Raw genomic sequence first — 13,143 nt, 5'->3', positions numbered from 1 at the left:
CAATCTGCTTTGTATTAACTAATTGATGTAGGTCAATTAAGCACTGTCATTACAATGAAAGAGCTATGATGGTAGAAAAATTTCACAGAATGAAGTGGTCTATTTCTTATCAATTTTAACTTCACAGTAACAATCCCATGACAGAATACATGATGGTAAATACTAATACTTACATCTGATTTTTTCAATTTCTGGTCTCGCTGGTTCAAACCCTCAATCAGAGAAAAATATTCCAGCAGATCATTGTCTGTAGGTGTGACATCAGCCATACTGCAAAGAAAGAAAATGCCAATGACATGGTTTAAACAACTTATAAACTGCCAAAGTATCACAAACCCATGCCAGAATCCAATTCCCGGCAAAGTTCAAGACTGGTTTCTACTACCTAAAGGCTTTGCGCACATGGTCCCAATGTGCCTTCTCTGAAGCCTCGGGATTTCTCCTTGCAAAATGAAGAAAATGTGCTACAACAAGAACGCTCCTGATTGTTTCCTCAAAACTTTTTCTTGGCTTCTGTAGTTGGATCCTGAAAGATAAAAATAAAAAAATGCTTAGGATGACCAATTAAGCTACTTATAAGGATTAATATATGCACATGAAAGTGGAACTATTTTCTAATATACAGACACATATTTTGTTACACAATAGACAGTTTCTCTTACCAATCTCCTTCTTTAATCTTAACATATACCACAGGCCTTTGCTCCTGAAGATTCAATTTCCATGCAACAGCCTGTTTATAAACTTTTTGCAGTCCACCATCTGCAGTGCCCTCTAAGAACACCTGCTTCTTGGGAGCATCTTTATTCTCATCTTCACCCCAGTCAATGGGTAACACTGTGAAGGAAATTGGTTCTTGATTTTCATCAGTAAAATAGAAGTTGTCAACAACCTTTGGTATGACCTCTCCCTCGTCATCAGATGAATTTCCAGAACCTTGGGCAAGTGCAATTTTTTGCCCTGTGTCATTACTATTGTTGCCCTTGGCTGCATCTTCAGACTTTTCAATATTCATTTCTGATGTAGTATCCTGATTTGCCATAGCACCAGGATAAACTTAAATCATAGACTTTTACTATCTTAATGTTAAATGCAGAGTGCACCAAAATAATAAGACAAGTTTTTAAGACGCCGTAATATATAGTTTTGTTTTTACTCAATGCAGCTATAGACCAAATCCAAAGACTTTTTATGCTTAGAAATATAAACTGGAAACAACCAACAGACAAAACGGATCACCAGAATGTGACTGGAGTCTCAGGAGTTTGTTTTTCAACAGTTACAGACTTACAGGCACACGAATTTTACTAAAACAAACCTTTTAGTTAACCACATCAAAACAGAGATAGTAAACAAAGTTCTACAACATATTAATAGCCACCTTCCACGACCCTAGCTACCAAATGTAATTAAGTCATGTCCACCAAAACTATATAAGGGTCATGGCACGCAAGTAAAAGTACCATAACACAAACAAGCCAAGTCTACGTTCTTTCTGTAAGCATATAGGGCAATTTTCTGACCTTAGGGTTCCTTGAGAATTAGGGTTTCGACAGTACTTCAATAAAATAATATTTTATATTTCAGTAAGCAGTGCAACAATTTAGATCACTAGTTCAATGATAAGTTAATACTAATACAATTCACATCAGCCTATTCAACAAATAATTAAGAACCATGTCACGCACTTCAATGCATAATTTACCCAGAGAATTCAAATAATGAACCAAAGTCAAACACGACTATTCTAATTTGGACGAAATTCCCTTTGCAAGTTCTACACTTCTGCGTACTTACCAACCACGGCTTTATCGCCTACGGATTGTGGGTCCTAAAAACATTTGCGATTCCTATCTGTTCAAATAAAAAGCATTAAATCCCAGCCTTGGATTGACCCTAACCTCAGCGCGTTACTCTTCTCAAAGTCCGTCTTTTCCGCTTCCAAACCCGTATGTATTGCAGAACACAAACCTGCTAGAGGATTGCCGGATTTGTATATTTTAAGATACTGGAATCATCAAACTTATTCAGAGCGCTCTATTAAGATGGTTTTAGAATCTCGAGCGGTCACAGGAACCCTAGCCTTACTGTGCTGGACGCTTGAAACCCTCGCTTCTGACTCAAACACTTGGCGTATCCTTAAGCCACTGTAAATTCGTAGTTCCTGAATAACCCAGGCTTCATAATATTTCGTATGAACGCACAAGCTTGGACAATCCGCTCAGATTATAGAACCAGCAAAAGGCTCCATCTGCTTTACGATAGAGAAAAAGCTCCCCTGCTCTCAATTGAGAAAAAAACCCTGTGCCGATACATATTTGTTCTTCACAAAATTCGCTTCCTTTACAGAGATCTCGCTAGGCCAAACAGAATTTTATCTTCCAAAATTCACTTCTTCAGATAGAAGCTTTGCCCAACACAGAGGGGAGTAAGAAGATGTCAACTGGGGTGGGATCTTTCACCACCGAAATTGACAAGAAAAAAGGACCATAAAACCCTCAGAGCTAGTGCTCAAGAAACTAATGAAATGATCCTCACTTGATGCCTCAAAATTAATTCAAGCCTCCATTTATAGATTTTCTAAGCCTCCTCCATTTATAGATTTTCTAAGGGGTTTCATCTCTTTTCTTTTTAATTGATTGAGGGAACTCAAAACCCCAGTTCTGGGTTTTTTTCGACCAGCTGACCCAAAATTTGCCCAATAATGGGTATTTTGGGTTTTTTATCCCCTTAATGGAGGACTATAGCCTACGAGGATGGATAGGCTAATAAGTCCTATTTGTCCTGAATTTGCAGAGGCCATTACACAGACAAACCAGGTCTACGTTCTTTCAAAACAAAATGATATGGGATTCATGATGATATGGGATTCATGAATTCAAGACAGGATGATATTATAAGAATAGTAAAGCTAAGGACAAAACAGGCTACTACGAATCAAGCCAGGACGTGTACAAGTAGAGCCTGGAGAGACAAATTAATTGGCTTTTAACATTCACCAGCCTTAAGTGGCTTTGTTGGATCCATATGGTGCGGTGTGATTTGGATAGTGCCTCGGGTTACCGGGCACCCTTGTTGACAAAATCATAACCAGATAGACGGTCCGTATAGAAACAAGCAGCCTGCTGGTTGAGACCTCCCGAACCGCATTACAAGCCACAATCAGAACGTGGGTGTCTAATAGGCACTTGATTACGTTTGAACCCGGACGCTCACTCGGCTCAAATTAAACAAGAGATCACCAAACAGGACATTCAAACCAGAGCACTTAGGATGGCATTGAGGTTATATTCCTGCTCGACTACAAATGGATAGCATGGGATTCAGGAACTTCAGACAAGCATTGCCAACCAAAAGCGGACACTAAGCCAACATCAGGAAAAGCCGCATCGTCCATAACTCTTCGCGCAACAATACCACTGCAAATTTAAAACCCTTGCAGTAATCACTTGTTGCCATGGTCTCTCAGAAGGGGCCTTGAATAAAAGAAAGCAATGCCGTAAAAGCAATCCACATCTCAGACTGCTACCATTACGTAAACAGCAAGTATCCCCTACCCAGATGATCAAAGCTGATTATATGTATTGATGGTTACCTTGAAAAATTTTGCAGTAGTGTTTTATACGAGTTCCACCACCATGAGTAGCTCAATGCTGACCCCTATAAATGGAATGAGAGGCATCCAACTGTGGAGCAGATGTGCGTGATGTAGCCATGTTTGAGAACCTCATATATTACATAACCTAATAACATAGAGCCTTGATGCCTAAATTAGGCAAACCCTACCAGACATAAGTTGAACCCTAGCGAGTTTTACAGAGCGTGGATGGACAGGCCATTTTAGAAAGCGGTCAGACATTAACAGAAGCCATTCCAATCAAAATACACGGTTTGCAAATCCTCAATAACAATATATATCATTTCCCGTCCCTTCCCGCCGATCTAAGTCTATAAAACTCGTCAATCAGAACACTCACCTGTGCAGAATCGATAGTGGAAATTAGATTTCCGTCAGAAACAGTGCCAGGTGATGACAGCAGAGTCTTCGCGAGGACAGAGAACGAGGAAATGTATCGTTCGCTCCTCGAACCACTGCCGATAACACCAACAATATTACTCTCTGGATCCTATCATATCATATCACTTACATATTTAAATCCCCGCCTCTATTTTCCATGGCAAAAGTTCGGGAGATTTCTCCATGGTTGCGTGAATGAGTAACCTTCTGGTCCCATGGTAAGATCTAGGGTTTTAAATTGGCGCCTTTCCGGAGAAGTGGTGACACCACAAACTATTACCACGTCATTTTTAAAACGTTTCCAGCTTTAATGGTTAGAAATTTTGCTTTTTTTACCCGCACTAAGAAATTGTTGATAAAATAAAAGTGCTGTAGGTGATAATGAAGGAAATTGCTTTATTCAACTACCTTTCGAGAGTGATATATATAATTTTATGGATATAAATGTTAATTTAATTATAAAATAGGATGTTATAATTTTTCGATTTGTTTTAAAGCCGAAAGTGTGTGGAGTTTACCCACCATGGAGTTTTATTTTTAATGGGAGTGTAGGTTTATTTTTTAAATCTTTTATAATAAGGGTGTTGAGTGGTCTGTTGTAATGTTTTGTTTCCTTTTTTTATTAAAAAGGATTTGGTAAGTGATTATGAAAAAGATGTAATGTTTTACTCAAATAAAAACAAAAGGCAAAAATAAAAATAAAATAAAGTAAAATTGAGGTAAAATAGTCAATTTAGGTTCTAAGTTTTGACAATTCATTGTTTTGCCAGTAATATTTTGAGGTAAAATAGTCAATTTGGGATCCAAGTTTTGACAATTCATTGTTTTGCCAATAATATTTTTATGTAAGAGGTTATATATATATATACATATACACACACACACTAGCCTAGATCCATCTACAAGTGTAGAAAGGATCAAATCTTTTGAAATGGAAATTTTGTTTAGAGGGAAAATAGATTTGATCTTTCTTGAAGTTTGATAGATCTGAAATTAAGATGGACCTAAACTAGTTTAATATTAATGAGTTGTTGCTAACCACTCCAATTTATTATAAAAGATAATTAATATTCATGTTTATCAGTATATAGAATTTTTAATATTTATAAGATAATTAATATTCATCTCAATATATACAATAATATATTCATGTTTATAAGATAATTAATATTCATCTCAATATATAGAATAATATATTCATCTAACAATAATATTTATATAGTTTGAGTGGGTCTAATGGTTAAGAGTATGTCTTTCTTCCTAAGAGATCACAAGTTCAAAAGGAGAGGTGTAGAGTATGTAGAGTATGTATGTCGTGGCCTTACAATTAGATAATAATAATTATATTTGTTTTTATGTTTGCTTTTATGTTTGAATAATTATAATTCTCATGAGCTCCATAGTGAAACAGGTTGTTGGGTAGTTCCTAAAACGCCATGGATAGAAAGGATTTTCCATATATGTGAGAATATGAACATCGAGGATGAAAACCACTTCCTCTTAGAGTGCCCCACGTACAACCACATTAGATCTCAGTTTCACAATCTTTGTTACAATATTAACCTTCCTAGTCTTTTACAATGTCAAAATTATAGTGAGCTCGGAAGGCTTCTCTCCAAGCTTTTTGAACCCACTTCCTCTTAAAGTGCCCCGGGTACAACCACATTAGATCTCAGTTTCACAATCTTTGTTACAATACTGAACTTCCTAGCCTTTTACAATGTCAAAATTATAGTGAGTTCGGAAGGCTTCTCTCCAAGCTTTTTGAGCATAGGAATAAAATCTTAAATCAAATTAAATAATTTGTTTTTAGGTCCCATAGACCAATGTTTGGTCTCGGGGGAGGTTAACCATCATCATCATCATCATCATCAAATTACGTCCCATAGACCAATGTTTGGTCTCAGGGGACGTTAACCACCATCATCATCATCATCATCATCATCATCATCATCATCATCATCATCATCATCATCGTCATCATCCAATTAATTATGTTTGAAATTTAATTAAAATTATATATTTAGGTTTAATTTAATTAAATTATAAAATTTTAAGTGTTTTAAAGATTATTTAAAATTATTATCATTTTATTTTAATTTTAAATTTTATTAAACAATGAGAGATCCATCATCATCATCATCATCATCATCATCATCATCATCATCATCATCATCATCATCATCATCATCATCATCCAATTAATTAATTATGTTTGAAATTAATTAAAATTATAGGTTTAGGTTTAATTTAATTAAATTATAAAATTTTAAGTGTTTTAAAGATTATTTAAAATTATTATCATTTTATTTTAATTTTAAATTTTATTAAAGAGGGAGAGATCCAATGTCTTAAAATGTAATTCTTTTATTATTTAATATTAATTTATGTGTTGATTCTCTTTTATTAAAATATTAAATATTACACTTTTATAATATTTAATAAATCTAGAATTAAAATAGATTTACATCAATTTATTATTTAAATATTACAATGGATATATTTTTATAAATGTGTGTTGTTATTGTTTTTTTGAAATAAGATTAATAATTTTGTAATTGTAATTTAAATATATAAAATTCAAAAAAAAATGTAAGTGTATATGTGTTTTTAGTTCACTCGCTACCTAAGTGGTTGGGAGGAAGGAATAAAATCATTCCCTCCCAAGTTCAATTTCTACAAGTGACATAATGGGTGTTAACAATATATGTATATGCCCCATGTGGAACATACAAAGTTGTGCTTGTGAATATATATATATATATATATATATATATATATATATATATATATATATATATATTATTCTCAATGCAATCATTATATTCACATAGAGGAATCAAATATTCCAAGATACAAATTTGTTGTACTTGTGAAAAATATATATATATTATTCTCAATGCACTCTCTCTCTCTCACATACACACACACACATATATATATATATATTCATTTCAGGACATTTTACATTTTTTTCTGGTTAATTTTAATCAAAATTCAAGATTTTTTAAAAATTGAGTTTAAATTGTTTAATCTGCATAATTCGAGTGCCCTATACGTTTTTTAAGGTGCTTAATCTATTTATGGATTCAAAAACTATTTTAGACAACAAGGGTGCTTAATCCATTTATGCAATCAAAATCCGAAGAGATTTTTACAAAAATTGAGTTCGAGTGTCCAGGGTTTTTCAGGGTGCTTAATCCATTTATGCAATCAAAATTCGACAGATATTTTTAAAAAAGAGTTCAAGTGCCCGGGGATTTTGAGGGTGCTTAATCCATTTATGCATTCAAAAACATATTTTAGACAACAAGGGTGCTTAATCCATTTATGCATTCAAAAACTTATTTTAGACAACAATTGTAATGTCGGATTTTGGTGAAGACTATTTCGTCTATAAGTTAGAATATATGTGTGTGCAATCGTTAAATTCACCATAAACATATTTTAGACAACAAGGGTGCTTGATCCATTTATGCATTCAAAAACGTATTTTAGACAACAATTGTAATGTCGGATTTTGGTGAAGACTATTTCGTCTATAAGTTAGAATATATGTGTGTGCAATCGCTAAATTCACTTAGAAGGAACAGATATTCCAAGATGCAAACCTCTTTTTAATAGCAAAATATTAGAAAATAATTGTTTTTCCTAGAGATTTGATTCCTCTACATTGTTGGTAAATCTAGAGTTAAGATGGATCTATGATGGTTTTGAACAACACATTAATAAAATGTTTTAGCTATAAGAAAATTTTACTTTTCACTTGTTTTGTATAATACATAAAATTATTTTTGTTGTTAATATTTTTTAAAATGTTATGTGTGTGTTATTATTACTTTTAAAAATGCTACATATCAACTTCATTTTAAATATTTAAGGAATTACAAATATCTATCATACCTTAAATTAGAAAGAATTTATTAATTGAATAAAAGCATTTTTTTTCTCTCTTTGTAATATTGACAATTTATAATTTAAATTCTTATATTTTCTCTATAAAGTTGATATAAAATTATGTTATTTATAACCAATAGTAAAATATTTTTTGTTGTTAATATATTTTTGTTTTGGATATTATATGTCAATTGAACATAAATTGGTATTATTAATATTATTTTGTCATGTCATTTGTAATTTTTTAAGAAATTGCATATCTCCCTCATACTAAAAAGTAAATTAATTTGTTTTACTTTCAATTACTTTATCTATTTATATAAAGTTTTGTAAAATTAAAATGAAAATTGAAGTATTTTATTTATTGATAATATTAATTATTTATGTTAGCAATATTTATTAATTTATTAATGTGAGCGTAATTTTATAGAGTAGTCTAAAGAGGCCACAAATTTGCCCTGAAAATAGTGGAAATTCCAGCATATTTTTTGCCAAAATCCGACAGAATTTTTGGGAAATTTGGGTTACAGTTGTAAAACATTAGGATTTTGGGTGCCCAAGGGAGTTTTTGTGGTGTTTAATCCGTTTCCACCATCAAAACACAATTCAAACAATCATATGATCATTTTTTTGAAAAAACAAAAATCATTGGATTCTGGTGAAAAATAACTTTCCACGCAAATTTGTGGCCTCGTGTCAAAACCTTGAGCTGGCACCAAGGCCAATGAGCGCCCATGATGACCCAAGAACACTTGGAGTAGTGAAAAATCGACTTAGAGCCACGATGAGTGCACCCCTGCGACAAGCGCACCCACATGGAGGAGGGGCGCCTAGGTCCACATAGGGGCAGCATGCACGAGTTGGAGAGGTGCATGCATGCATGATGGCAGGGCATCGGGCACTGCGCCATGAAATACATAGTGGGCACGTCATGATGGGCATGCCCGCCCACACAACACGGACTCAGGCAACACAAACTCGGACGGCACATACTCAAGCGACACAGACTCAAGGGACACGAACTCGAGTGACACGGATCGGTAAAAGGCGTGCACAAGTGTGGATCGAATGACACGGGTAAGGGATGACATGAGTTGCATGAAGGCACGATGTGTGAAAGATGGTGTGCGAACGAAGGAAACAACAAGCAAGAGTTTAGCGAGTGAGCGAACGCTTGTGGGCAAGGCGCCCCCACACGACGGAGGGTCGCACGCACGACCAAATGATGGGTCAGCCCGCGTGGCAGGGGCACTCACACGACTAAACGATGAGTCGGCCCAGTGCTAATGTGACTTGAACGATGGGCCGACTTGAACGGAAATGACACATCGGTTGGAATGGAGGGTGGTCACATGAGTCTAAAGAGAAGTTTGCACGACTTAGAGGAGGATCAACTGAAATTGCAGAGATGTAAGTTTGTGCAATATCGTAGAACCATAGGTAGGGACACATATGGCAGAAAGGGAGATGCAGTTGAGACATATCATAGAAAGAGGTGAGGCTCGCCCAAGTGAACTTGTTTTTGGTAGGGGTCGAGAGTTAGGATTCTGAGTTGTTTGTGGCGCTAAGTTTGAGGTTTCTATTGGGCAAGGTGTCAACTTTGGGTTGCAAGACTTTACATTTTGGGAAAGTGTGTTGAGTTGGGCCAACAACTACCACTCTTTTGTAAATCTTAGGCAGCGCATGAGGTTAGGCATGGCTAGCCCTTTGCAATTATGTTGTAAAATACTTTTAAGTTAATAAAAGTAAAGGGGGTAATTGTTTTGGGAATTGCCACCTCTTATTGCATATACTTGTGTTCATATTGTTGTTTGTAACGCCCTCCTCCCATATCTGGCCAAGCAACTGGCCAGTCGGGGTAAAGATGCGACAAGAGGCCACTATGATAAGACTCAACCTCCTAGGTAACCTTAAGGAAATGGAGTCGACAAAACAAGACCTTATAGACCTCCCCCTCAAGTACTTCAGGACCCCCAAGAGCTAATCTGCCACTCCAGGTGCCTAACCCTTTAGTTAACCTAGAATTTCAATGAATTAAACCTGGAGTCTCTCCCATGATAAGGCATGCATGCCATTGGAACCCTATAGTTGCTCCCACAATGCCTGCAAGGGTGAGACTACAGTCTTTTTCAACCAGTTATGTGCCAGAGACTGCGATATTTAAGCCACTTTTTTAGGGCTAGTCTCCAAACCAATTCCTAGAACTTGATGAGACTTTCCAAGACATTAAATGACACCAAGGCAAAGCCTCTAACAAAAAACTTCATCAAGGGCTTGACCTAACCAAGCCTGACCATGACAGACATTTTGTCAAACACTTAGTAAATATGCAACCTACATGTCTAGGATATAAGACAGAGCATGAATTACTGAAAGCACTTATGAAACATAACCAGAAGGATCACCACCTTCTCCACTGAATTGTTATAACATCAATTAGGTCTTGATTCCATCCATTTAACAATTACAAGTAAATACATGAAATAACCATGACATGAACCAGTCATATAAAAATGCTTAGAACCGGCATAAAACCATATAAATATTAGAGATATGACAACCATTAAATCCACATATAAGTAAGTGCAAAAGTAAGAGAACTTAGCTTTTATTAATCATAGGCAAATCTGACCAGGTTCGGGACTTCCACGTACCACTCGACCATAGACATGGCTAAACCAAATCTCTCTTTCAACTAATCACCCCCGTGCCATAATCCAAGCATGAATGTGGGATCGCATAAAACAACCAAGCCAAGAACAATCAAGGTAATCCAGAGGTTAAACCACCTCCACCCTCATCAAAACGTAATCACACCAAAATCGATGCTTCGATCACAACCAAACCGAACTTTGAATGTCATCGGGAATACATCATTATCCTTAAGGAATTTTTCGTCTCTTGTCTCTCGGGCTTTACCGCAATGTAATCCCGAATCACTAGGCCCTAAACTGACACCAGTCTCTCAGGATTTACTGCAATCCAAACCCATATCACTAGGCCCTAAATCGAGACTTTTCCCTCAGGTTTTACTATGTATCCCACCAAAATCGGTCAAGGGATTCCTATTCCTTTGGGAATGAAACTTGAGACCACCTTTGCCCCAAATTTTGAAATCCATATAGCAAACCAAAGCTCAAAACCGAGATAAACATCCCAACATACCATGGCATCCGGAAAAAGTCAAGGCTAGACTGAAAACCACTATCATAACTCGACAAAACCATGCCACCAATAGTAAGAGAACCATACACCAACATGCAAAGTCATGCATGTCTAAACCAGCTAGGAAATCACACATGAAAAAGGTTGCTTGCAAGTATTCCTATTGAAGCTACCTGATCCTTCTCTTCTTCCTTGATCCTTGCTTTCCTTCCTTTCCCTTTACTTGTTTTTCCTTCCTTGATCCAAAGCTAGATTGCTCCAAGAAAACTCTAAGTGACCAAGAGTGAGAAAGAGAGAGAGAGAGAGAATAATGAGAGAGATCCAAACTTGAACTGACAAAAGGTTACACTGACCAAGCTTAACCTTGAAAAGAAGAAGCTTGACAACTGATCCTCAGAAGCCTTTTTATTAATGAGGCCTCTAATTTCTTCATTTTCCATTATTTTCCTTCAATTTCCTCCTCACATGCAACCCATGACCTTTCATCTTACTTTTCTCCTAATTTCCTTTATTTTCATAAATAAATGTGCCAAAAATGCCTTTTTATCATTTAATGCCTTTCCCTTAGCCTTTTCCAATTTTCCTTAGCCAAAACACACATCAAGTGATGCCCACTAGGATATCTTTGCCCAACATTCATCTTGAAATACATGTCCCTTACTCGTGGTCTTATTTTGCCTTTATTAACTTTTATTACATGGAATTTTCACCAGGGTTGTTACAGAACCCTCCCTCTTGGGGAACACTGTCCTTGGTGTTAAACCACACCAAGACCTCAATAAAACCATTGAAAACAAACATACTGCCCATGGAGCTTTATAACTTAGCTCATTGCATTATTTACAATGAAATACCTGCTCAAAAGAAAAACATCATGACAACATGACAACATACTGCATATTGGAGCTTTATAACATAGCTCATTATAGTATTTACAATAACCACATATACATATATGCACATTTGCTAAACCAACAAATAAAAGAATACGATGCTTGTATCAATCAACAAGGGAGTCTAGAGGCTCATACCTCCACCCTCAAAGTAATACCAGGATTCACCTCCTTCCCAGGAAGTCCAGAATCCACTATCACAATCAAAGTCGCATCCAATGTCCAACGCTACAATCTTGCACCACTTGTCCCATTATTCTCGGTCACACTGCGAATGTGCATCTAATTCCAATTGGAAATGCTCATGACCAAAACAAATATATCTGCGACCTTCCCTTCTCTGTTACACAGTCCCTCAGGAAATCCGGTCACCCCCTTCTGTGCAGTCACTCACCTTCCAAATTCCCCGGAATCCCCTATCCCAGGCGATCCATCCCTTCGCAAGGCTTCCTCGCATCGGAAGATACAAAACCAAGGGATATACCTGCCTCGAAATCATCATACCATTCATAGCATGCTCATGGAAATCAATTGACATTATTGGGTACCAGTGTCCCACAATGGCCCTGCTCCTGAAGAACTCTACCAGCATACTACTGCATGTTCCAATTTCTTTTGTTGCTACCAATTATTGCAGTTAATTTCAACCATCCAACCGGGGCATGTTTATGCATTCATGTTCCAAGCACATAATTTCCATTAGATTCAAATAAATCGAAATAAAACCTCAAATCATACCTTATTGATAGTTCGTCAATAAGGTACAGTTGCAATCTTGTTCGCTTCCTATCACAACGAGTCAAACTAACTGTTTGATCAAAACATCACATATAAACATATCACATCTTGTTGTCTCAAAACACAACCATCGTAGATCAACATCATAAATCACATGTAACCATCATAAACTAGAATCATATATCACATATAATCATCATATACCATGTTGTAGTTCATCTAACAACATTTCTGATTTTGTAGAAGGGGTATCTGATCCACCATGTAGATCAGTGCTAAAGCTATCTAGTGACACTTGGATGTTTTAAGTTGTATATCACAGATGGACACTAGCACTAAGGATGTCATCCCCCAACTAGATGAAAAACTTGGACACTTGTAGTAGGGAAAATGTCATCCCACAACTAGATTGAAACTATAATAGAATGATTT

At 36.0% G+C, this 13,143-nt stretch overlaps 1 protein-coding gene across 4 annotated transcripts in view; it reads right to left on the bottom strand.

The window, feature by feature from the left end:
- Positions 1–4,204, bottom strand: part of LOC149240533 (protein ENHANCED DOWNY MILDEW 2-like) — a 57,014-nt gene extending 52,810 nt beyond the window's left edge. For 2 of the 4 annotated variants that reach the window (XM_089373747.1, XM_089373750.1), the window contains exons 1-4: positions 3,978–4,204; positions 663–1,030; positions 386–526; positions 174–270 (exon numbers count right to left, since the gene is read on the bottom strand). In XM_089373747.1, coding sequence (XP_089229873.1) covers positions 174–270; positions 386–526; positions 663–1,015 — 591 coding nt within the window. In that variant the 5' untranslated portion in view covers positions 1,016–1,030; positions 3,978–4,204. Of the gene's footprint in view, positions 1–173; positions 271–385; positions 527–662; positions 1,031–1,901; positions 3,549–3,595; positions 3,953–3,977 lie in introns of those variants that run through there. The other 2 variants (XM_089373748.1, XM_089373749.1) reach the window with 2 other exon arrangements.
- Between the last annotated feature and the right edge of the window lie 8,939 nt (positions 4,205–13,143).

The sequence above is a fragment of the Pinus tabuliformis genome, chromosome 8 (assembly GCF_031772625.1).
Source record: "Pinus tabuliformis cultivar Carrire ecotype Pingquan chromosome 8, CPIR1, whole genome shotgun sequence".
NCBI classification, from domain to species: Eukaryota; Viridiplantae; Streptophyta; class Pinopsida; order Pinales; family Pinaceae; genus Pinus; species Pinus tabuliformis.
This window is presented reverse-complemented; position numbering and strand designations above follow the sequence as displayed.